Source organism: Haemaphysalis longicornis, unplaced genomic scaffold (assembly GCF_048455015.1).
Source record: "Haemaphysalis longicornis isolate Haplotype H1 unplaced genomic scaffold, Haemaphysalis longicornis Haplotype H1 scaffold_11, whole genome shotgun sequence".
NCBI classification, from domain to species: Eukaryota; Metazoa; Arthropoda; class Arachnida; order Ixodida; family Ixodidae; genus Haemaphysalis; species Haemaphysalis longicornis.
Window position 1 is genome coordinate 124,707,398 of NW_027526214.1, and position 22,173 is coordinate 124,729,570.

The 22,173-nt window shown below is 46.0% G+C and overlaps 1 protein-coding gene across 1 annotated transcript in view; it reads right to left on the reverse strand.

Annotated features, from left to right (window-relative positions):
• The window catches only part of LOC144160994 (venom factor-like), a 267,369-nt gene that overhangs the window by 205,160 nt on the left and 40,036 nt on the right, over nucleotides 1–22,173 (reverse strand). The window contains exons 4-7 of the mRNA XM_077692061.1: nucleotides 21,966–22,036; nucleotides 13,985–14,116; nucleotides 11,533–11,575; nucleotides 8,169–8,253 (exon numbers count right to left, since the gene is read on the reverse strand). Of these exons, the coding sequence (XP_077548187.1) occupies nucleotides 8,169–8,253; nucleotides 11,533–11,575; nucleotides 13,985–14,116; nucleotides 21,966–22,036 (331 nt within the window). The remainder of the gene's footprint in view (nucleotides 1–8,168; nucleotides 8,254–11,532; nucleotides 11,576–13,984; nucleotides 14,117–21,965; nucleotides 22,037–22,173) is intronic.

Sequence of the window (22,173 nt, forward strand, 5' to 3'; positions counted from 1 at the left end):
ACTATGTCATTGCTTACTGCCAAACGAGCACACATGTTGGTTGTTTTGTCATGTGCAGCACGCGTCTTGCGCCGCACGCAACGTGAAAAAGCAGACGACGCGAGAGCGCCATCCACACTAGGAGCGGTTCGTCCCGCCGCCGCCAGGGGCCGACTGTGTTCGCGCTCGGGGCGAATACTGTCCAGGCGATGTACGAATGCATGTACAGTTTAGGGGGAATGTTTGCCAACGGGCCGTCGTCGCGCCGACGGAGGTGAGCCTCTAGATGTGCAAAGAACAAAATCTCTATTGGTCCTTCTGCTCAACGCCCTCTTCATAAGTGCTCCATCTCAAATACTCCACTTCCAAAAAACACCCCACAAAAACATGGCCGCACACCTGCTTGCTTTGCGGGAAATGGCGACTAAAGACGATGGCACTGCTGCACCACCAGCCAAGTAGGCACCGCAGCACCCTCTCCTTTCTGAACGATCCTGGCCGCGCTCGTTCGGCGACTCCTCGACCTGCGCTGCCGTCCCCTCGCGTTTTCTTCCTTCCCCTTCATCACCACTGCCCGATTCTCCTTCCACCTGTCCCCCGCCCAACCCTTCTCCGCCCCTTTACCTTTTCCTTTCTATCCTGCTACCCATTGCCACACTCGACTTCCCCTCTCCCCTCCGCACATCCTTTCCCTCTTCTCTTTTTCTCCCAATCATATTCCCCGCTCAAATCTCATTCTTTCCTCCGCACTTCCCCGCTCATTCGGAATCCTTCCATCCCGGTTAGTCTTATTACAACCGGCTTTTTGAGCTTATATTCTCCTCGCTCCCTCTATCCAACTGCACATCCTTCCCTTGCCCTTCCATACGCCTCAAGCAAATCAACACGAACGCCTCGCGCTATGGAAACCCCGAGCTTCAAGGGACGTAGAACCCCTGGATTGTGCGCCACAATGCAGGCCTCCATAGGAGCGACGGAGGAAACTCGACACTCCCGGGATTGCAACGCGGGCAGAAAGAGGGAGCACTGCGTTTTTGTTGACGCGGAACCAAGACATAAACAGCATCGGTGTGAAATACCATTGAGTTTTAGGTGACGACATTGAACCAACAAACACACTGAAAGAATCTAATGTGTACCGAAATCTTGTCAACTGGCTGTTCGTTTCTTTTCCTCTGTCTCGAAGGAGGCTGGCCTAAACGCAAATAAAAGAAGCGGCCCCCGTGCTGAACAACGTTTGGCCATTTAGCGGCGCGTTTAGTGCGCTGTTTTCAAAAAATGCGCCCAATTATAGCCCTGTGGTGCCCCTGCGCCCTCTCTTCCCTCCTCTGCCCCTCGTGTCGCGGTGTCGGGGATTTAGGCGATGGGAGTTCACTGAATTCCACCTGATTTTCGCACAGCTGGCGCGCCACCAGTTGGAACCTTCGGTCACAGCCCTGCTTGTCCCTCAGGCCACGCGTACCAGGCTTGAGGCCGCACCCTTCTTGCATTTTAACTGCAGAGCACTTTAGGGGCTCAGCTTGTCGTCGTAGCCTGCTCGCGGGACCCAAATAGAGCCACACGGCGTCCCGTCGTAGCGGCTGTCGTCGCGGCTTAAGCCAGAGGCTTCGAAAGCCAAGCGGTTTAGATAGTCGTTGGCATCTTAAACTCGTGAACCACTGGCGCTTCTCATACATCTATCTCCCCGTTGTTTTGCGCGGCGAAAACTGTAGGTACGTTTTAGGGAAAATATACGTAATTAACGGGCAGCGCCCGCGTTCGTTTAGTAGGGAACGCTCGTTGGGTTGGTTTTTACAAAAATGCCGTGAGCCCTGCATTGCGTTTGTTTATGTTTTGTTTTTGCCGACCGGCTGCGCCGGGCTGTGTTATCTGTGTTTTTTGTGGGCCAAGTGAACCGCCTGTTGCATTTCTTTTGCCGCACCTGTTATCTCCTTTGATATGGAGAGTGTTTCGAACTCGAACTAACGTCACCAGCTGTTTGGTTCGGGCTCATCCTTTAATTAATGAAAGCCACCGGTGGCTCGTGTATCGGCGTTGCCTCCGCTTGTAGCTGCTATGCCGCGTTCCTTTCATGCAGCCGCAGAGACGCGAAGGTGGGGGCCGCCGAGTGCATCCTTTGTGTTCCTTCCTTTTGTGTGGCAAAAGACGGGGGTGCTTATCCCGAGTACCTCTGTTGCGTTGGTATGCGGTCGTTCGTCACGGCTGACTAGCTGGCGGGAAGCAAAAGGATGCCGTCTCTTGGTGTCGAAACGGCGCGCGGCGTGGACTTTGAGGATTTGCGAAGCCGGCGTAGGTCCTGTTTGTTTATGGGTCATCCGCCTAGAGAATGCTCGGCAGTGTTTAGAGCAGCTCTTCCCGCGAGCGTCCCTCATTCTGGGGAGGCGATTAGCAACGACTCGCAGCACGCGCGGACAAATGCGGGGCAGCAAGGCGAGGACACTAAGATGTTAGCCGCGCGAAGACCGCGCTAGGCGTTCGGGTTTGGCTTTGTGTATGTGCTTACTGCTTGGCGTAATGGCGCGACCAGTCCGCACGGTCAGTGACCTTATTTATTTATTTATTTATTTATTTATTTATTTATTTATTTATTTATTTATTTATTTATTTATTTATTTATTTAAAATACCTTACAGGCCCGGGGGCATTGAGTAAGGGGGGTTACATGAAAATTACAGAAGGTGTAAGTAGCCAACACTCGCCAGAAAAGATTGTAAAGAACCAAAAGCGTCAGTACACACAAGGCAAAATCAATGAAAAACAAGAAAAAAAACGCCTATATACATTGCACGGAAATAACGCAAAAAGTACTACAATGTTCAGAGCACACAAACCACATCAAATGAAAGGTACAAATCTCGTAATAACATTTGACGACAGAAAATGCGAAAAAAGAATTAACATATTTGCGACAGATAGCGTGCACATGACACGCACATAAAAAAGCTGAAGGCAAGGGAAAAATAGATTAAATTGAAAAAACAGCAGCACTTCAAAAACCTTGCCCAGTGAAGGAAACAAGATGATGCCTAATTATATGTGCTGCTCTGCAAGTGCTCCTGTAGAAGATGACGAAACTTTTCCAGATTTTTTTCTGCAGGAATGGAAGGCTATTCCATAGGCGAATGGCTTCAGGAAGCGCAGAAAAGTTAAATGCATGTGTGGAACCATACACACGAGAAAAACTTAATTGGTTATTTAATCTTCGGGACGTGTTTGATGCGATTTGGATAGGTAATGTGGAACGAGTGCAGTTATAAACATATTTGTGGAGCATTGATAAAAGAGCGATATCGCGGCGAAGCACTAGAGACTGGAGGGAAAGATCAAGCTTCATTTGTGTTACGCTTGAATGGTGGCTGTAATCACGGGAGATGAAGCTGGCGGCTGAATTTTGGACCGATTCTATCATGTCGATTAGATAGTTTGGATGCGGGGACCAAACAGATGATGCGTACTCGAGTTGTGGTCGATAGGCCAATTTACGTCTGATAGGCTGATTGTGGTCTGATAGGCCAATTTACGAATACGCGAAGGTGAATTACTAAGATTACGACGTGAATAGCCTAATGTCTTCGATGCTTTGGCACATATGGCTGTAACATGGGATGACCATGAGAGGTTTTCGGTTAGATGAACGCCTAAATATTTATAGGAAATGGTATGCAACAGTTCATTGTGATTGATATTGTAGGAAAAATGTGAGTTTCGCGCTTACGGCTAAAAGAAATTACCTGACATTTTGAGACATTTAGAGACGTTAACCAAGTGTTACACCAATGGAAAACTAGGCTGAGATCGTTTTGAAGCACATGGTGGTCATCAGTACTGTTAACTGGTCTATAAATAATGCAATCGTCAGCAAATATGCGAATGCGAGAGGAAATATTTAGTGGCAAATCGTTATGTACAGGGTGACCAAACTTATGTCGACAGGTTTTTTTAAAAAATAGGGATTTAGATTTACGCGAAGACGACCTCTGCAGTGAGGTTATGCGCCCAGGGGGACACATAAATATGAGGCAATTATTGATTTCAGAGGCTTAATTAACTAAAATTGATTAATTAACTTTTAAGTGGCTTTCATTTCTTTCGTTTCTTTCATTTCTTTCAAAGCCTTCCTTACTTCTTCGGTCGTTACTTGTGGGATGTCTATCTCCTCTGAACAGCTCTCTCGTTCGGAATTATCCTGCATGTCCCGGTACAGATCCCTATAGAACTCCTCGGCCACTGTGACTATTTTATCCCTATTTGTGATGAGATTGCCTTGCTTATCCTTAATTGCATACATCTGATTTTTCCCTACGCCAAGACGTCTCTTCACTGCTTTCAGGCTACCTCCGTTCTTTACAGCGTATTGGATCCTCTCCATATTATACTTCCATATGTCAGCTGTCTTACGCTTATTGATTAACTTCGAGAGCTCGGCTAGTTCTATTCTGTCAGCTGCGGTAGAGATTCTCATGGTTTGCCGTTTCCTGATTAGATCTTTCGTCTCCTGTGAAAGTTTACCAGTATCCTGTCTAGCCATAGTCCCCCCGATTTCTACTGCACACTCCGTGAGAATGCGTGTAAGGTTGTCGCTGGCTTCCTGTGTCGTAAGCTCGGCTTCCTCGTTAAGGGCGGAATATCGGTTCTGCAGCGCGATTCTGAATTCTTCTACTTTACGTCTTACTGTTAGCTCATTTATTGGCTTCTTTCGTACTAGCGTGTTGCGGTCCCTCCTCAAATCTAGCCTAATTCGAGATCTTACCATACGGTGGTCCCTACACCTTACCTTACCCTTCCGAGCACTCCCACATCCTGCACGACGCCAGGGTTATCGCATAATATGAAGTCTATTTCATTTTTGTGCTCCCCATTCGGGCTCCTCCAGGTCCACTTCCGACTCTCCCGTTTACAGAAGAAGGTATTCATTATACGTAGGTTATTCCGTACTGCAAACTCAACTAGTAGGTCCCCCCTGCTATTTCTACAGCCCAGACCATAGTTCCCAACTGCCTTGTCTCCAGCCTTATTCTTGCCTACTTTAGTCTAAAGCAGGCAAGCCTGTATATAAGGAAGAGCAAAGGGCTCAGGACGCTGCCCTGGGGCACACCTGATGTAACGTAAGTCGGAGATGAAGCAGCATTGCTAACTACTGTGAACTGTTGACGATTGGAAAGAAAATTTCGAAGCCATGATAGCGTGAAGGAGTCGAGGCGAAGAGCGGTTAATTTTGTAATAAGGCGACAATGGGCAAAGCGATCAAAAGCTTTGGAGAAGTCCAGAAAAATGCAGTCAGTCTGTAGGTTATTGTTCATGTTAAGGTGCAGGTCAGTTGTGAATTCAAGTAATTGTGTTTCACATGATAAGCTTTTCCTAAAAACATGTTGCTTATGAAAAAAGAAATGATTTGACTCGAGGTGATTGAAAAAAATGGGAAGCTATTATATGTTCGATAATCTTGCAGCAGATGTAGGTCAATGAAATGGGACGGTAATTTTCCGGGTTATTTCTATTTCCAGGTTTAAAAACGGGGATCACTTTGCCTATTTTCCAGTCATTGGGCAGCTGTCCAGAGGATAAGGACTGCTTGAATATCGTACACAGAATTATGCTAGACACAGATATGGTGTTTTTTAACAGTTTGGAGCAGATGTTATCAACACCAGCTGAAGAAGATCAACACCAGCTGAAGAAGATAATTTTAGATTGTTGATGATGCATGCTACGCCTTCCAGTATGACATCAATACTTTTCATGTATTGCCAGTCATAATCATCGACGTTAGGTAAATTGTTGTGATCCTCTCTGGTGAAAAAAAGGTGGCAGAAAAAAATGTACAGATGTCTTGTATTTGCTCTTCGGTTGCAATAGCGTGCGCGGGAAACGTACTATGAGTGCATGCGAGAGTGTGTTGGGTCATGTGACCGCCGGTGGAAACATGTTTAGGATTGGTTGGTTCTCTTGGCCAATCCGTGGTCCATATGAATCATCTTGAAAAGGGTTTTCGCTCTTTCTTGAACGCCCCCTTTGGAGGCGTAGTTTTTGGGAACAAAACCGGAGTGTTGGGTTTTTTCCGAGGTCGCTCGGTCGAGAGAAATCTAGTTCAGTATAGATCTTGGCCGAAGAGGATGCTGCGGGCAGAGTGACTATGTAACCGTCATTCTGGCCTGGTGTAAATACTTGTAGTTATGTAAATAGTGTAAATAAACCTAATATCCAGCAAGAAAAGCGGTCCTCATCCCTCACTTGCTTCAAGCATCGGACGTCGGTCATCTTAACGAGTCGAGATCGTCCTCTCGGCTCGAGCTTTTCCAAGAACCTCATGATTTCGTCTTCATCAGTCTCCAAGAAGATAGGGAGGCGAAATGTAAGCGGAGAGGCGAAATCTAGCTCCAGACAAGGATAATCTGATTATAATCTACAGTGTTCTGAACGTAATTCGACGGTTCGAGAAACACTCGCTCCGAGAGATATACGCTTGCACAGCAGACCCCGCGGTATTCGATTCGCCGACACCCGCCTGCGCACTTCAGTTTGTTGACTGCTGCTTCGTCGCCTTTGTATTCTTTCAGTTGTCAAAAGAGCTCAAATTGGCTCCAATAGACTTGTTTTTCCTTCAAGGCAACTGCGTCATTTTTGGCTTCGTGACATCTGGTAGAGGTGCTGGGTACGCACTCTTTGCGATTCCGTCGCCTTCTGGAAGCCGACAAGCCGGCCCAAGCCGAGCCAGCCGACGATTGCAAGGTTTACCGGCCGAGTTTGGTCTCCTACCCGAACTAACCAAGAGAAAGCCACTCCTCCCATCATACTGCAACAGCCCCGGGAACCACCATCGTTCCCCGGATCCCCCGGAGAAAGACCCTGAGGACTGGTTGGAGAAAGTGGAGCGCGTCCGCATCTTTAACAGTGGGATTACGAAGAAACTTTCCGCCTTGTTTTCTTCTATTTAGAAGATACAGCCCGAACGTGGCTGGAGAACCACGAAAGCTCCCTAACCGACTGGGCTCTCTTTAAAAGCGAGTTCCTTAAAACATTCGCCACCATCGTGCGGAAACAACAAGACGCACTTTCGTTGGAAACGCACACGCAGCACCGCAAAGAAGGAATCGTGATCTTCGTTGAGGATAGAAAGCATCTATTTCGCCGCGCGGACCCCAAAATGACGGAAGAAAAGAAGCTGGTGTTTCTGATGCGAGGAGTGAAGCAAGAACTTTTTGCTTGCCTTGTACGCAACCGCTCTAAAATGGTGGCCGAATTCACCTCTGAGGCTGTCGCATTGGAGGATACGCTGGAAACTCAATGCCCCATCAATGCGCTAGCTGCGGAGACGATCGGTGCCGGGACTATTAGCTCTGATACACTACGCGAGACAGTCCGCGCAATCGTTAGGGAGGAGGACGAAACAAACCCAATGCGGGCTCGAGGAAATAGTAAGCGAAGAAAATGGCGGTGCAACGCCGGCACGTGCGCGAGGAAAAGCAAACACGAAAAGAACACAGCTCCCGCTTGCGCAGTTTCAGGCACGCGGCACGCGAGCACTGCGAAGGCGGAAAATTTGCATTGCATTGGGTGGTAGCAGTGAGCGGCTAACGGCGCTACAGCCATTTATGGCGAATCACTGATCTGCACTGCCGACAGCTTTCACAATGAGACAGCTTTCACAATAAGCTTGAATTTTTTTATCGGAAAATTTACTTTTTAACGCGTCCCTCTATTTTTCTATCGCAACAATTTCGCCCGCGTAAATTTTTTCTGATGTTTCCTTTTTGTCGAACATAGTTGACAAGTATATTACTAGATGCAGTTCTTTGGAACTGTTTTCCTTGTAGGACGTCTTCTTCAAGAATTCTTTAACTTGTGTTCGGCTGACTGAATCAAGCAGATAGACAGGTAAACATAGATACACATAGACAGATAAGATTTTTTAGGTATATGTCACCAAAGAAAGACTATCTTCTTGAAAACTGCATTTCAGAGACTGATTTTGTTCCAGTGTTAATTGTGGTCGGGTGATATTATCGCATTACAATACAGTACAATTGAAATAGTTTCGGAAATCGGCGTTGAGACCAAACCGGATAATTTTGGGACTGAAGATGAGGATATTTGCTTATTAGCAAGACACACAGTAAGAGGCTTTGCCTTGATTGATTAAAAATGCTATTTATGGAAAAACAGTATTTGTTCAGCACTTAAGAACTCACTTTGCCCGTACACGGCCGGTAATGTGTTCGAAGTTTGGCAGAATGTAGTCGTCAGTTTTCAGCAGCACTGAAAATCTTGGAAGAACTGCAAGAAAAAAGAATGATTAGTACATCTGCGGCGGAAATTATGTTTCGAAGGATTCCATCGTACGAATATAATTTGTACATGAACAATTGACGAAGGAAAAAAAAACTCTAACCCATAGGAGGGCCTGCAACTTCAAATGGGTAGGAACCAATGGAGGTCTTAGAACGACAAGTCAATAGGGGGAAGGAGGAGGGCACAATATTACAGGATATACAATGTCGTAAAAAACGGTGGAAAAGCTCACGAAAGCAACGTTATGAACTACCGATGTGATAACAGGCAGTCAAGAATGCTACTCTTGTATGTATGTATGAATTATGTAAAGGAAAGTTTGACATCCACCTAAATGCAGCCATACGGCTACAAAGGAAAGCTATACAGCTTTCTTGGAAACTTCGCAGTTGGAGAAAAATTCGTCCTGGTCCAGGATTCGAACCCGGGACCAATGCTTAACCGGAGCAGTCGCTCTACCAACTGAGCTAACCAGGAGGCTAGTCGTTAGTAGCGCGAAAGCGAATTGATCAACAACTCGAAGTGAAGGACAGGTGTTAATCGACCAGATTTAGGGGAAATCCCCAAGGTGGAGTAAGTTTCTGTAAAGGAAAGTTTGACATCCACCTAAATGCAGCCATACGGCTACAAAGGAAAGCTATACAGCTTTCTCGGAAACTTCGCAGTTGGAGAAAAATTCGTCCTGGTCCAGGATACGAACCCGGGACCACTGCTTAACTGGAGCAGTCGCTCTACCAACTGAGCTAACCAGGAGGCTAGTCGTTAGTAGCGCGAAAGCGAATTCATCAACAACTCGAAGTGAAGGACAGGTGTTAATTGACCAGATTAAGGGGAAATCCCCAAGGTGGAGTAAGTTTCTGTGAAGGAAAGTTTAACATCCACCTAAATGCAGCCATACGGCTACAAGGAAAGCTAACAGCTTTCTCGGAAACTTCGCAGTTGGAGAAAAATTCGTCCTGGTCCAAACTTTCCTTTACAGAAACTTACTCCACCTTGGGGATTTCCCCTAAATCTGGTCGATGTATGAATTATGTATGTATCTGTGTATTCATGCATCGACACTATATGAATGCATGCGTTTACGTAGGTACGTGTGCACAAATGGATATAGGTATGTATGTATATATAATGATGTCACGGAACTCCTATCAATACCCCATAGCGCCATAACCCGTCACCGAAGACGACGAAGAGGATGCGGCTGGCCCGAGCGATCATGGCCGCTTGTAAATAGATCGCATCGCTCTGCGGTAACATCTTGTAAATACATCACTTCACCGTCGCCCACACTTCGCCTCGCCATGGTCCTGCCGCCACGTAACTTTTTGAACCCGCACCCTCCACAAAAATGTTACGTGGCGGCAGGACAATGATGAGGCGAAGTGTGGGCGACGGTGAAGTGATTTATTTACAAGATGTTACCGCAGAGCGATGCGATTTATTTACAGCGCATCCTATGTATGTATGTATGTATGTATGTATGTATGTATTTCTGTATGTGTGATTAATGTATGTATGCATGCATGTATGAAAATATGCACACGGTGTTGTATGTATGCATGGGAAAATGACCATGTATGTTCTTATGTATGCACGAATGTGTGTATGTATGAATGAATGTATTTATGCAGGCACGCATTTATTTTGTATGTACGCGTGCGTATGTTGTGCGTGTGCATGTGTGTATGTATGCATGTATCTGTCATCATCATCATCATCATCATCAGCCTGGTAGTATCCTTTACAGGACGAATGCGTCTCCCAAAAATTTCCAGCTGCTTCGGTGGTACATCGATATATACTTCCACGTGGCACATCGATATAGGCGTCAAGATGTCTAAGTTCAGGGGCGATATTCGGTGGATACGACGTACAAAGAAAACCCGGGGAAGGAGTGGTTGGAAATTGTTGTAGAAGTTTACGAACTGCAGGGGACATAAATCGACTGTTTTGGTGATGATGATGATGAGATAATGAGTAAAAACGCGTCAGTGTCGCAGGATTTCCCACATCCATACTGAGGGCGTAAAGAAGCCAATGGGAAGCGTGTTCAACTTGGCTCATTTTTCTTAAACTTCCGCTGCATTTGCTTTGCAAATTCGTCATCAAAGCCCTCTTTTTCGGCACATATTTCTCACTTAGCTCTGCATTAGACCGACTACTTGACAAGGGCACATTTTTAAGGGGCGATGAGAGCAAAGTACAGCTTTGTTCAATTTGAAAGGACAGTTTTTGGCAACCCACTCAGCTCCATTTCAGCCACAAAAGGCGTTTTCTAGACGAAAAACGAAAAAAAACACTTAGGAACTTTCAGATTGTTCAAATTTGAAAGTTCGGGAAAATTTTAGCATTAAAATTTCAGTGATCTAACAGCGATCTAACAGAGATCTGTAGTCAAGCACTAACAACGTTATCGGACTGTTGCCTACACGTTAACAGGAAGTGGTACGACCAAACGAAAATGGAGGCCCCTTTACAATCCTCAAGTCATGTTCGTTGGCGGCGGCTTACGTAGACACCAACCAACCGCACAAAAAAGACTCTGTGACGTCATAGAAGTGCTGCTGGAAAGTGTCTGGGCAGTTGTAACAGCTCCACCTGCTTCCTTTAATATCTAGATGACTGATTGAAGTTTGCGATATTTTTATCATTGTTACTGGGAGAAAGCAGTCTTTTTAAGGCCCCAAGCTTGTATTTTGTCCCCACGGCCCCTTTATGATTGGCACACATAATGAAGCAGTTAACGACAAATTAAAAATTAAAATTCGAAGTCTACCAAAAATATCATGACTACAATCTACAAAGGCCAAAAAATGGCGAGACCTATTTGCAGCAGTTAAGGGTGGTGGCGTCTGTATTTGAAATATGCTATTAGTGAACCTGAGTCAGCATCACCACACCAAGGTTTCCAGATATTTCCTAGACTCTTGAAATACCTTTGAATTCAGTGAAGGGATGTAAAATGACTTGCAATTACTTACAATTGCGGACAACACTTGGAAACACACGCCCCGTAAAAGGTAAGTGTGCCGGTCTCCAACATCATCTCAGAGATAACCTTGATCACTCCAAAGTCAAAGGCGAAAATATCCCTGCTTATTTTCCTTATGGTCGCGGTAGCTGAACCCAAACTACTGAAGTTATGCATTTCAACAACAGCAAACCCGTTTCTCGTGCCCTTACCAGCTCTTCCAACTGCATAATGTTTTGTTCGTTTTCTTGTTTTTTTTTTTTACGAAAGCAGTTCGCTGGCAGTTGACTTACCGTATTTCTCAACGGCGAAAGTGGTGGTCGTGTTCTGCTGATTCTGTTACCACAGGCATGGAGAAAGAAAGCAAATGTTGTAAATAGCTCTTCTAGAAATGCCGCCACTAACTCGCTTTTCCATCTTTACACAGTGGAGCAACATGCTCTCGGTAGTATTAAGGGCAAAAACAATAAACTCGGGCCCCTTGAACTACAACCACGCAAATGCGACTGCAGCTTCCGCTACGAATTTTCGCCACTTTGTTGCTACTGCGGAGAGCCTGGGACCCTCAGACATGCAGCTGGTGGTGCTGACAAATCTACTGTAGACCCCGCAGCCACCCCCCTTACATATAGCTTTCGCAGAAAGCCTGGGTCAGCTCCAGCTTCTAAGATCAGCTGTTCTTGATCGTAAGGGCTGTCGATGCGGCCCGAGCTCGAGGCATCCTGGAATGAGGACGCCCGTCTGATGCTTTTCCTTGATTTAGCTAAAGTTTGTTCTCTCTCTGTCCCTCTCTCTCTCTCGCTCCCTCTTTCATGGAGATCTTAATAAGGGATACAAAAAATAGCAATGGTGGTTCTCGTTTGTAGGCAACGAATATATTTCCGGAGTAGGTACCACTGCGAACACACTGGCCCCGTATATTCTTGCTTCGCTGCAAACGGTGCAAGACGACAGCAATTCTGTCGCCCCATACCATGTGACGCCTCTCCCCCAACTCCCCTAAGCTTGTCCAGCTCTCTCCCCTTCCCGACCCACGGGTTGCACTGGTCATTCGTGGGCAGTTCAACTAGGAGACCCCGGTAGATCACGGATGCATGGACGGATGGACGGACGGACGGACCCTGTTCACCTAGCTCGAGGGGGACTATCGTGTTTAGCAGAGTAATGAAGCACTATTTCAGTTCGCTATTGGTCTACGGCCATCATACATCATACCCAAGGCTTCGATGGTTTCCGATCGCTGTACTAGGGATGCATTAAAAAACGTCAATAGTTTTTTAGTGATTGGGTTACTGAATTAAAATATTTTTGCGAGTTGCCGCATGGTTTCTGCGAGTTGCCGCATGGTTTCGAGGAAGCAAAATAGCATAGGGCACCGCACTATTCCAAGTACACAGCAAAGTGTTACATTTTTTTCTAACACAGCAAAAGTTTCTGAATACTTTAACTTGTCCGTCACTGCAGGAGAGAAGGAATTCTTTGTGTTACCTATACATCCTAAAGTACGAAAATAATGCACAGCGTTGGATTTCTACTGGCACTATACAAAGTTGGTTGCTCGATTGCATTGTGCTCTATCGATATTATTCGGCCCTTATATTTTCCAGAATAGTATGACAATGCAACTGCTCTGAAAAGGAGCCAGGCGAATTTTTAGCATCTTGAAAGACACCACGTTTGAGCTAGCACCTCAGCTTTCGCAGAAAATAACCTACTTAACCATCTAAGAAGAAATAATGCAGGCCTGTTACTTTTTGCCCAGCCATAAATTCCGCTCCTTTTTAAGCGTCGTTGTTGTGTTAGCAGACGCATGGCTCTCCGACATTTCTTACGACCATTGGCCAGGTCTGAGTGGCAGGGAAGCAACACCTTGTGACATCCGTGAGCCGTCGCCTATATGCTGTGTAATGTCCCCCCTGTATGGGAGGACACTGGCAAGGAATGCTGGTCACATAGCAACAGCTGCAACGTAGGCGCTCCGAAACACAACTGTGCGGTTATACCCTCGAAGAAAGCGTCCTGGAAACAAGAACTTTGGGCTCATACGATAGTCGTAAATTGTGAAGTAAATATTCGTTGAACTTCACGCAAGGCCCATTGTAACTGTTGCAGCTTGATTGCTGATTAAATTTTTGTTGCTTAGGTTGAGGTACTGTGGTTGAGATACTATAAAGGATTCTTGGAGCCTTTGGTATCATGCTACTCACTGTACATAAATGTGGATATAACTGAGGAAATATTCTAAACGAAACGAAGCTTTGTGCGTAAAGTGTCGTATACTGAACTGTAATTTGTTACTTGTAAATAAGCGATCGATTTAGCTATATTGTTCTAACCACGTTCCCGTCTCACTCCATTCTATGTATGTAGTTTCTCGATTTTAGTTACTTTCAAGCTCGAACAAAGCATTGCAGTGTAAGTAACGACGGCCGAGGTCTTGGCCTGGTCGCCAACAAGCTTGCTTGGTCCCTCAGAACACAAGCGCCTCAGTTTGTGCGTGTAGATGTGGCCTATGCTGCAGGCAATGGGCATTCAACCTCTCTCTTCTTCGCGCTGCTGTGAGTTTTGTTTTTTCAGCGGCGAACGGGTGTGCACCCTAACTGAAAAGTAGACTTGCAAGAAAGAGGTCTGCTGCGGGAAGTTTGGAACGAAATCTGCGCCGTTATCATGGGGCTCACGTTTCAAGATTAAGGACGGGTGACGGAAGCGCGCGTGCAAGGCAGGGCGTCCAGTTACCGCACTCGCCTTGTATCCGTGCTTCATGACCAGTTTCCACTCGCCCAGGAGGGTGTTTTTCGGAATGAAGAACTGGTGGCTGAGCATGATATCCCTGGCAGGCGTGAAGTCGCGCTCCTCCAACACCACGTCTTGGGGATTCTGCGGAAAGGAGAGGGCAGAAGCAAGCTGGGACCTAAGGTGCAACACAAACTATCGCACCATCGCGACAAGCTCTTTGCCGTTCACTTTGTCGAACCGCTGCGTGGTTAGAGGCAAAAAAATCATGAACCATTGCGCTTTGCGAAGGCGGATAAGCAGCGAAGGTGTTTAGCACACGGCACCGGGGTGTCACGGAATTTCGAACAAAGCTGCGAGCTGCGAGCTCATTTATTGTGAAGGGAGCGATTGTGAAAAGCAAATGAAACTCGTCGTAATAATGGGGCCTTTCTAGCGGCGTACAGTCCTATGAAACTTGTTGGTATAGTTTCCATATAACATGAGTTAAAGCTGTTTCATGCAATTATACTCCTTGCATCAAAACAAATTACTGGGCGAGTTGGTTTAAATTCACGTTCTTGAGGCGCAAAAAGGTACAGAAGAATGGCTGGAGGTAGACACGAACAGGGCGCCTCTCACAACTGAAATTTAAGTTGAAAAAAAAGGTAACGTATATACACAGTCTCGGCGCATGACACACATTGGTTCTTTGAATTTTGTCACATGTTCCTACCTATACACTACTTGCTGCGACAGTGCTAGGGAAGGCTAGCTCACGCATTTGGCGCCTCGTGTCCTGATTGCGGGGTCTTGGAGTATTTCCCTGGTTCTTTGATATATGTGTTTGCACAAGCACGTGGTAGCACCAAATTTTGCCGTGAATGTATGTATGTATGTTTGTGGTTTATTGGCGCAAGGGTTTCTAAGACCAAAGAGCGCCAGAACTATGTTATGTGGTCTTTCAATAGTCATGTTTGTGCTTAAAATATGTATGAAATGAGTATGATACATCTTAAAGTACTGTATATATGGGTGTAGAGGGCCCGTTCACTAAAGCATAAAGATGTTCATAATGGTGGCTGAAATGGATTATGGGTGCAACGTGATGCACCTCGAGCCAAAGAGCATGCGACGAGAGTGGGCCTCCCGTGCGGACAAAGGGAGCATGAGGGCCCCACTCACTGCTCGTAGGCTCTGAGGTCACGCACTGTACGAGATGAGTTTTAAAAACTTGATGTCTGCAAGATAACTTAAAAGACTTTTGTTTGTAAACATGGGTTCATCTCCTAAAAACAGTGAAGGATGTAGTGGAATGTTGTAGGTATATATTTTCGGGAAATGCCGTTTTCTTGCTTCATTGCAGAATGTGCACTCAATTAATACATGGAGGACGGTGAGCCGTTCCCCACACTTGTTACAGACTGGTGGGAGTGTTCCATTCAAAAGATATGCGTGTGTAGCGTAAGTGTGGCCTATTCGCAGTCTGCAAATGGATACATTCAATGAATCTGTTTTGTTTTTCTGTTGTGTATCTTCCTAGGTTTGGTTTTACTGAGTGGAGCTTGTTGTCTGTGTGTGTGTCCCACATGTGCTGCCAGCATTTACGGATTCCCCTCCGGATTACTGGTTTCAGATCGAGGTGAGGGACCTGCGCTACATCAACACCACTACGTAGGGCCGCCAAAGTGGCGTTCTGGTCAGCAATTTCATTGCCCAGAAGCCACTGTGTCCAGGGATCCAGCGAACAAGTATTTTTAGCTTTGACTTATAGGCAGTTATAAGAGCTTTAAAAAGGCGGTTTAGAATAACGTTTTTTGTGGGCTTAAAGGAATCCAATGCAGTTACTACGCTTAGGGAATCTGTGTAGATGACTGATTGTTGTATTTTGTTCTGTGTAATGTGTTCCACTGTGATTAGAATACCATAGGCTTCTGCTGTAAAGATGCTACAATTTCTGTTCAATGTCCTTGTGCTGGCAAAGTCCGGGCCATGTGCAGCACAGGACACAGAAGAAGAAGACTTGGAAGCATCTGTGTAAAAAGAGGCGCATGGATATCTGTGTTGTAAACTTAAGAAATGCTGTAAAATCAATTCGCGGGGTGCACGACGCTTGTCAATTTGTTTAAAGGATGTGTCACAATGAATAGTTGACATGTCCCAAGGTGGGACTATATCGGCGATACAGGTTTTTATGCCATCATCTAAAGACACCCCTATCTCCTCTGCAAGGCCTTTGACACGCAAGGCTACAGGGGCAGGGATCGACGGGCGCGCTAAATACAAATGGGCGGATGAGATGTCATTCACAATAGAATTGCATGGGTGATTCGTCATAGACATTGTCCTAATAGCATAGAGGAGTGCTGTATAAGCACGCTGGTGCTCTAGGCACCAGTGGTCGCATTTTACATAAAGACTCTGGATTGGACTTGTCCTCAAGGCTCCAGAGGCAAGGCGAAGGCCCAAATGTAGTACTGGGTCTAACATTTTTAAGGCAGTTTTAGACGCGGACCCGTATGTTACACTTCCATAGTCTATACGTGACCTAACTAAACTCACAAAGAGACGTAGAAGGCAGTCTTTATCAGCACCATAAGACTGATGTGACAACACTTTTAAAATGTTAATGGTTTTTAGGCATTTTTGTTTGAGTTTCTTTAAGTGCTGTACGTACGTTAGTTTTCCGTCAAGTACAACACCTAAAAACTTGTGTTCTTTCTTGACAGCAATCCGTTCTCCGTTCAGTGTGACATCGGGTTCTCGACGAATTCCACGCTGTCTTGTGAATAACACACATGTACTTTTGTGAGGATTCAATTTAAAACCATTTTCTTCCGTCCATTTTGCAAGCCTGTTCACACCTAACTGTATTTGCCTTTCACATATGGACTGATTGCATGACCTAAAGCTTATTTGGACGTCGTCAACATACATTGAGTAGGAGATTGAGGGTGGCAACGATTTCCCAAGTGAATTCATTTTAATTATAAACAGAGTACAGCTTAATACTCCACCCTGGGGAACCCCATTTTCTTGTATGTATGTTCTTGATACCACTGTCCCTACTCTTACCCTAAATGTCCGCTCCGACAAATAACTTTCAATAGTGTTTAGCATATGTCCAGACACACCGAATGCCTTGAGATCAAGCAGTATGCCGTAACGCCAAGTTGTATCGTATGCTTTTTCTAAGTCAAAGAAAACAGAAAGACAGTGCTGTTTGTGGATAAAAGCATCTTTGACATACGACTCAAAGGCAACTAGCTGGTCAGTTGTGCTTCGACCTGATCGGAAACCAGCCTGACAACTGTCCAGGATGCCGTTATATTCAAGAAAATGGATTAGCCTCTTATTTACCATTTTTTCAAAAACCTTTCCTAAGCAACTTGTCAGAGCTATTGGTCGGTAACTGGCAGGTAGTGAGGCATCTTTCCCCTGTTTTAATACGGCAACTACAACTGCTTCTCTCCAAGCTCTCGGAAAGTATCCCGCCGCCCATATTTTGTTGAACAAGTGCAAGAGTGTTCGGAGAGTTTCTGGGTGCAGATGTTGTATCATTGTGTATGATATACTATCTGCCCCAGGCGCTGAAGCCTTACATGTTCCCAAGGCGACCAAAAGCTCTGTTATGGAAAATTCCGTGTTGTATGGTTCGTCAGATCTTTTGTTATCACGAATCGGTTTCTTCTCCATAGATGTTTTGTGTCGTAAGAAAGCATTCGTGTAATGAGCAGAACTCGATACATATGAAATAGTTTCGCAAGCGTGTTTGCCTGGTCCTCTAGGGTATCGCCTGTACTGTTGACCAAAGGTAGGGTGTGTGTTTTCCGTCCATTAAACTTTTTAATTCTGTTCCATACTTTGCCTGCATCTGTGTACGAGTTGATAGAAGTCACGAAAGAGCGCCAGCTATCTCTTTTTGCTTGCTGGCGAATGCGTCTTCCTCGTGCTTTTGCACGTTTGAAGGAAATCAAGTTTTGCGTAGTGGGGTACCTGCGAAGGACACCCCACGCCTTATTTTGAGCCTGCCGTGCAAGCCTACACTCTTCATTCCACCACGGCCTCCTAGTGTTAGGTGTGGCACCAGATGTTTGCGGAATTGAGCCCTCGGCAGCATGAAGAATGTGTGCAGTCACCAGTTCACATGCTTCGTCAATGCCCAAATAGCTTAAGGACGTGTATGAAAGCTGAGATAATTGTTTAAATTTTAACCAATCAGCACCAGATTCCTTAAACTTTTTATGGCAGATGGAACTGTTACGGGCTTTATCAATGCCTTTCAAGATGACAGGGAAGTGGTCGCTCCCATAGGGGTTGTCGTCCACTTCCCATTCAACAGCCGGAAAAAGGACAGAAGAGCCGATCGCCAAGTCTATGTGTGAGTATGTATTGTGTGTAGTGTTGTAGTATGTCGGCTCTTTTTTGTTAAAGAGACAAGCTCCGGATGAGAAGAGGAATTTTTCTATCAAGCGGCCCCGGGAATCTGTGCGTTCAGATCCCCATAGTGGGCTGTGTGCATTCAGGTCACCTACGAGTAGGAACGGTTCCGGCAGCTCATCTATGAGAGACTCAAATTCAGAGCTAGATAAACGATATTCAGGGGGAATGTATAGTGAGCAAATTGTTGTTAATCTGTTGAAAATAATTGCCCGGATTGCAACCGCTTCTAGGGCGGTACGCAATTGAAGAGATTGGCAAGGGATAGATTTTTGCGTAACTATAGCTACGCCACCAGAGCAGTGCGTGCAGCTATCTCTGTCTCTCATAAATACTGAGTATTGGTTCAGGAAATTGGTGTGCTTAGGTTTCAAGTGTGTCTCCTGTAAACATAGGATGGCTGATTGCGTTTTGTGTAGGATTTCATATATATCATCTAGGTTTTTAATAAGGCCCCGGCAGTTCCACTGTGTAATTATTTGTGCTACCATAAATGTTTAGGGAGGAGATTTTACCTGGCGTAGATGAGGACTCGGGCTGGATGTATACTATCTATCAGTTCTGACTTGGGCCTGTGACACGGGTGGCTGGTGGCTTTTTGCCTCGTCCCGCCATGGTGCGCTGTTCTTTTTCCGCCTTTGGCACTGGCAGAGACGGTGTTACCTCCATGTCATCATCTGAGTGGTGTGACAGTGACGAGATGGAGTCCTTGCGGGCTCTGCCTCGGGATATGTTCGAAGTGGAGGCAGGAGCCCCTGCCGTCCCTGACTGTTTGTTGGACACAGAAGTGGTCGTGGGACCGACCACATCTACGTCCATGGCCGCCTGCAGTCTGGCAGCCGGAAGAGGAGGATTGACGGCAGAGCTGTCACTCCTCACACTCGCAGCTAACACAACACTTGCGGGCGCCACAGGTGTCGTGTCGGATGGTTGGGCTGCCTTGGGCAGCACCTGGGGGGGCTGGGACGGCACCAAGTCTGCTTCGCAGTACTGGGTGGCCGCCGTGACTAGACGCCGCTCCGCCCCCCGGCGAGCTGCATCGGCATACCTTTGCGAAAACATTGAGTGTTTCTGTCGTGCTTCTTGATAGGTAATGTTCTGGGTGACCTTCATGTTTATGATTTCTTTCTCGGCTTTGAATTTAGCACATGACCGAGAGTATGCAGCGTGGGGTTGTTCACAGTTGGCACATTTCAATACGTTAGAAGCACAGTTCTCTGAAGGGTCATGATGTCCTGCGCACTTGGCACATGTCAGTTTTCCGCGGCAGGTGGTAGTACTGTGCCCATACCGCTGGCACTTGAAGCAGCGGCGTGGGTTGGGTATGTAAGGTCGTACGTTGCAATGAAGGAAGCCTGCAGTGACAGACTCCGGTAGGACACTTCGGTCAAAAGTTAGGATCACATGTTTCGTTTTTACTTCTTTGCCATCGCGTCTGATCATTATTCTTCTTACCGCAGTAACGCCCTGGTCACGCATGCCCTCAAGGAGGTCAGACTCACTTTCATTGAGCAGGTCCATCTCAGATATGACGCCCTGCGAGCTGTTAAGGCTCCGGTGTGGCGTTACAGCTACTTCAAGGCCAAGTAGGTCGGTCTGGTTCAAGAGACTATCAGATTGTTTTTTAGTAGATAGTTCTACAAGCACGTCCCCCGATGTCAGCTTCTTTGCCTTGTAGTTCGCGCCAACTACACTCTCAATGAACTTGGCAATTAAGAAGACCGACTTGCAGGTAACTGGAGATTCCTTGTTCTTAGATTGTATCACTAAGAAGCGAGGAAAGTTGTCCGGGGTGTTAAATTTCATGTTGGGCAGAGGTTTGAAAATTACATCGGTGCGGGCCCTTTTTGGGGCCCGATCATTTGGAAGAGAGGATTTCGAAAGTACCATGCGGCATAGTATAAAGCAGGGAACTGGGGTACTTTCTTCTTTGACGTTACCCTGATGGTCAAAGAGGTCCCGGAGCTCCCAGCCTGATAGACAGACAGGGAGCCCATCGGCCGGAGCTTGACCAGGGCTCCGACGGCCACCGTTCACGGCTTCTAACCCTTCACCTTTCAACTTCTCGCCACGGTAGGTAACAGCTTAAGTATGGGGGGCTAGGGGTACGCGGTGTCGCCACTCACCGTCACCAAGATTACTCAAGGTGCCCCGTGCGGGGAATTTTGCCGTGAATCAACACTCATCACAATGTGTTGCCATCGGTGAGAGGGTGTATATATGTTTCTCCTTTTCAAAATAAATTTCAGGTGGGAGTGGCGCCCTATTTGTGCCTACCTCCGTCCTTTCGTCTGTATCTTTTTGCACCTAGTGAACGCAAATTATGTCCCTTTTGTTGCCGTGTATTGACAGCTGGCCGGAATTCCGTGAAAGTCGGTTCTGTAAAGTCACTATGAACTAGATGAATCGAAAAGCAAATAAAACTCGGCGCAATGATACAGCTTAGTGGAAAATTTCAATAAACTTTTTCCCACCATACCTATACAGCTATACAGCATTTTAAACTAACTCTGGAGTGGGCGAGCACGGTTCTCTGCCAACGCGACCTGATAGACAGACGCAATCTCCTTTAAAACCTAGCGAAAAGAAAAGCGGTTGTAAAAAATGTAAAAAAAAGATTAGCAATTCTACCTTCAGTGTGGTGAAACAGCGCGCAAAAACCAGGGCAGAAAGAAGAGGACAACAACACGAGCGCCAGCACCGCACTGTCCTAGTTTTTGCGCGCTGTTTCACCACAACTGGCCCAGTTCTCGACAATTCTACCTTGTGAGGTTCGATGATCCGTGAATGCACTCAACACAGCACCCTGATGACACAAAGAATTTTGAACACAGATATACGAGCTCATTTTTTTGAGAAATTACGAATCTTGAGAAGGGAATAAACCTCTGCACAATGAGAGTCTTTGGGGGGTCTAATTGTCATGAAATGTTTGTTGGGAAAGTTTCGATAAAACAAGAGTTACAGCCGCCTTCTCTAATTATACTCTTACGAAGATGCTCATGTATTCACTCCAGAGAGCAATTTTGTAATATCCACAACGTAAGCGTGAACTCAATAAATGGGACAAGTACGCGAAACTCCACGTAATGACCGATTTATGTTTAAAAATGATTCTGGCGCCTTGTTTGTTTACCTCTCAACCTTTACCTCTCAACCTTCCTAAACATCGAAATAAACGAATTCGCCCAACTTTCTAATTCTAATTGCATGACAATTGCCCTTAGGGGCCAATTGTCATGGATTTATTTTAGGAAAACTGTTTACAAAACAAGGGTTACGGCCATTTTCTGCTAAACACTCGCGCTACATTTGGCTTCGCTGCAAGGTAAATCATGCGCATAAACTCAAACAACCATATCCATGTAAAGCTTCGCTTAAAAATATTGGACCTACTTCACGTGTGCCCTGATTGGAAGCCTAGAGTGCTGGATTTTATTTTTGTGTTCATTCAACGAGTCATCGATGTCCTATCACAATAAACGATGCATATACAGTCTCTCTACAGCTAAGGCACTGGGACAATATATGTGACCGCGCAGCTGTGAAATGAAGCTCACACAGGCATACGTACCCTAACTTGGAGCTTGAATGGCGTTGATGTTGGCACCAGCGACCCGTTGAGAGCAATGAACCTGATTTTGACTGAAGGAAGAAAAAAAAGAGATGCGAGGTAGGAGTGAGCACAGAGCCACAAAATGTGAAGCAATTAGCACGAGGCAGAAGACGCTTTAGTGCCGCACGAACGCAGGAGATAGGTGAGGAGCTGTGACGTGAAGTGC